We start from the raw sequence: 2,699 nt of genomic DNA on the forward strand, positions 1-2,699 counted from the left end.
GAGAGAAAAAGAAAGAAATCCACAGAGCTTTCTTAGGGAATGATTGCCATTTTCTGCCACCTTTCTTCCAGGCTCTGTTAGGTCACATTATGTATATGTAACTTTCTCCAGCACATTTGATTACCTGAAGATAACTAAGGTTTGAAATGTGGTTCACTGGTACAACACATGTCTGGCATGCGCGAGGCTCTGGGTTTAATCCCCAGTGCTGAGAGAACATGGCTTAAATGAGTTACAGCCATGACCCCAGAACCGTTTTCATTCTTCTACTGATTTGTGAAGTTAATGTGGCCTGGCGTGTGGACATTTCTGTGATTTTCACCAGCAGAGACATGGAAGGCCTCACAGGGACGGCTGTGCTGAAGTCAGTGATTTCAGAGGCAGGTGCGCAGCAGCCAGGCCACCTGTTTCCTCTCGGTTTGTGCTCAGCTCCCCCTGCAGTGTCTGCCACTGTGCCACCCAGAGCACAGTAGTACACAGCCGAGTCTGACTCCTGTACCGAGGCTTTCTGCAAGTGGAAGGAGGTGGTTCCTTTATCATATGTGGCTCCAAACCCTCTGCTGCTTCCCTTCTCACCAGCTGTGATGACTTTCAGGAGGAGCTGAGGGCCTTCTCCAGGATATTGGACATACCAGAAAAGAGCAGGATATGCTATACTTGTGGTTGAATATGTGCAATTTATTATCAGGAACTTGCCTTCTGAGATGGTCACTTGGCCTCCTGTTTGAGTCACAGAGTCTCCGTGGGTCCTTCCTAGAGTGCAAGGAAAGAAGAGAAAAGGAGAGAGAGAGAGAGAGAGAGAGATCTCAGTGTCCACTTGAGAATAATGTTCTTAAGTAAATTTCAACTAAAGACTTTGCTGTTTAAAGTCACTTTACTTACCTAGAATGAGAATCAGCGCAGCCACGAAGCCTGGAGAAAAGTCCATCTTTACTGTCATCTAGAAAACAGTCTTGATGCTTAGCATGAAGAGGTGTTAACTCAGAGAAACTATGAGTTGATTTAGTTATAAATGACACAGAAATGAGCCTTTGTTAGGAGCCTGCGCCCCCTGCTGCACAGAAACTGAAGTGAGGATGGATGTTAACCTGAGCCTTCTCCCTGATTTTGTTAATAATGCAGATGTCAGTCTTTCCACCCTTCACATTTAAGCACAGCTATTACGGCCTTCATTAGCCATAGGAGAGCATCTCAAGGTTTTTTTTTACTTAAGATCGAAGCTGGACCCTTGAACATAGGCGTTTATATGTTCATGCATCTATTGTGAGTCAGCCTGCAACCCACAGAAATCCCATGAAAGTGCTTCAGGTTAAAACCACAGAAAGCAGTAAGAAGTCAACTCATGAAGGAGAATTCTCTCCATGAGAACGCTTTCCAACCTGTAAGGCAGAGATTGACATGTGCAAGATGGCAATTTGTATTTGAGAAAGGAAATGCCAATGAGGAAGAGCTGGTTCAGGGAGCAGAGTCATTACTTGAACAGCCATAAAAACAACAATATTTTAAGGCCGTCATCTTTCTATAGAAGTTTTCCTCACTCCATAATCTATATACAAGTTCTACTGATATTTCAGAGTCACTGAAAACTGGAAAGTATGAATTCTAGACAGAACAAACTCCATAACATAAACAATTGAATCCTTATCCAATGATCTGATCTTGATGCCTTATTGACTCACTTCTTCTGTGTCTTCGGCATAGGGCTGACGACCAAGAGGCATGTGCTGAAGCTGTGCTCCAGTGGCAGTCCAGCAGGAAGGATGCTTTCCACACTGATTAGAGCATGGGCCAGGCTGGCACCGACTCTCCACAGATAAAAAAGCTCATCAGCACAGAATCAACCTGTGTGTACTTCCTCAGATGCAGACACAAGGAACAAAGCCAAGGCCTGATATTGAGTTCATGTATCCCTTCCTCCTCTCTTCTCGTCTTCTCTTCTCTTTACAAGTCACATCATCAGAACTTGTCACAGAACTATCCTAAACAGAAACTCTGTAAACATCAGATATGAAATTTATTCTTCTACAAAGACAATAGCTGAAAATTGAATGACAATGGGTTGTTTGAAAAGTACAAAGTTTTATTTTCACAGAATGAAGAGTTCTAGAGTTGGCTGGTTTTATAATATGAGTGTCTTAATAATACTTACCATTGTACTGATTTTTTAATCTATCACTGGAGAATTTCATACATTGTACACAATGTGTTTTGATCACAAACACATACGTTCCTCCCTTCTACTTCTCCCAGGTCCCCACCTTAAGTCTGAGGGGGTAAGCTTTCTATCTGAACACCTACCACACATTAGCACACTTACAAAAATTGTAAAAGCTGCTTCCTTTGAAGGCTTCTAAGCCCCACCTTGGCATTCCACCTGCAAGGAAAAGATGAAATTACAATACAGGGTAATTTAGTAGCCAAACTCCAGTGTTTTGCCTTTGGACAGACATGAAAAAGTAAGGTGAGAATGGAAGGAGGGAATCACAGTGAATGAGAATTTGGTATTGCAGAGACATTTTTATGGCAGCAGACATGGGGCTGTTCAGATTAATTCACATGGCAGCAAATGGATGCTTATTCAGAAGGATGTTGTGCATGGCAAGGGTGGAGAAAACGAACATATATTCTGTCATTTTCTATGAAAATGAACTTCATAAAAATGACTATGATTATAAAGGTATCTAAGATGATGACACAAG

The 2,699-nt window shown here is 42.3% G+C and overlaps 1 gene segment (V, D, J or C); it reads right to left on the reverse strand.

Annotated features, from left to right (window-relative positions):
• Positions 1-232: 232 nt before the first annotated feature.
• Positions 233-928, reverse strand: LOC110544349 (T cell receptor alpha variable 9-2-like). The segment is given in 2 exon segments: positions 233-753; positions 883-928. Coding segments are annotated over 2 exon segments (567 nt in total).
• Positions 929-2,699: the final 1,771 nt, after the last annotated feature.

This window comes from Meriones unguiculatus, chromosome 9, assembly GCF_030254825.1.
Source record: "Meriones unguiculatus strain TT.TT164.6M chromosome 9, Bangor_MerUng_6.1, whole genome shotgun sequence".
Classification (NCBI taxonomy): Eukaryota; Metazoa; Chordata; class Mammalia; order Rodentia; family Muridae; genus Meriones; species Meriones unguiculatus.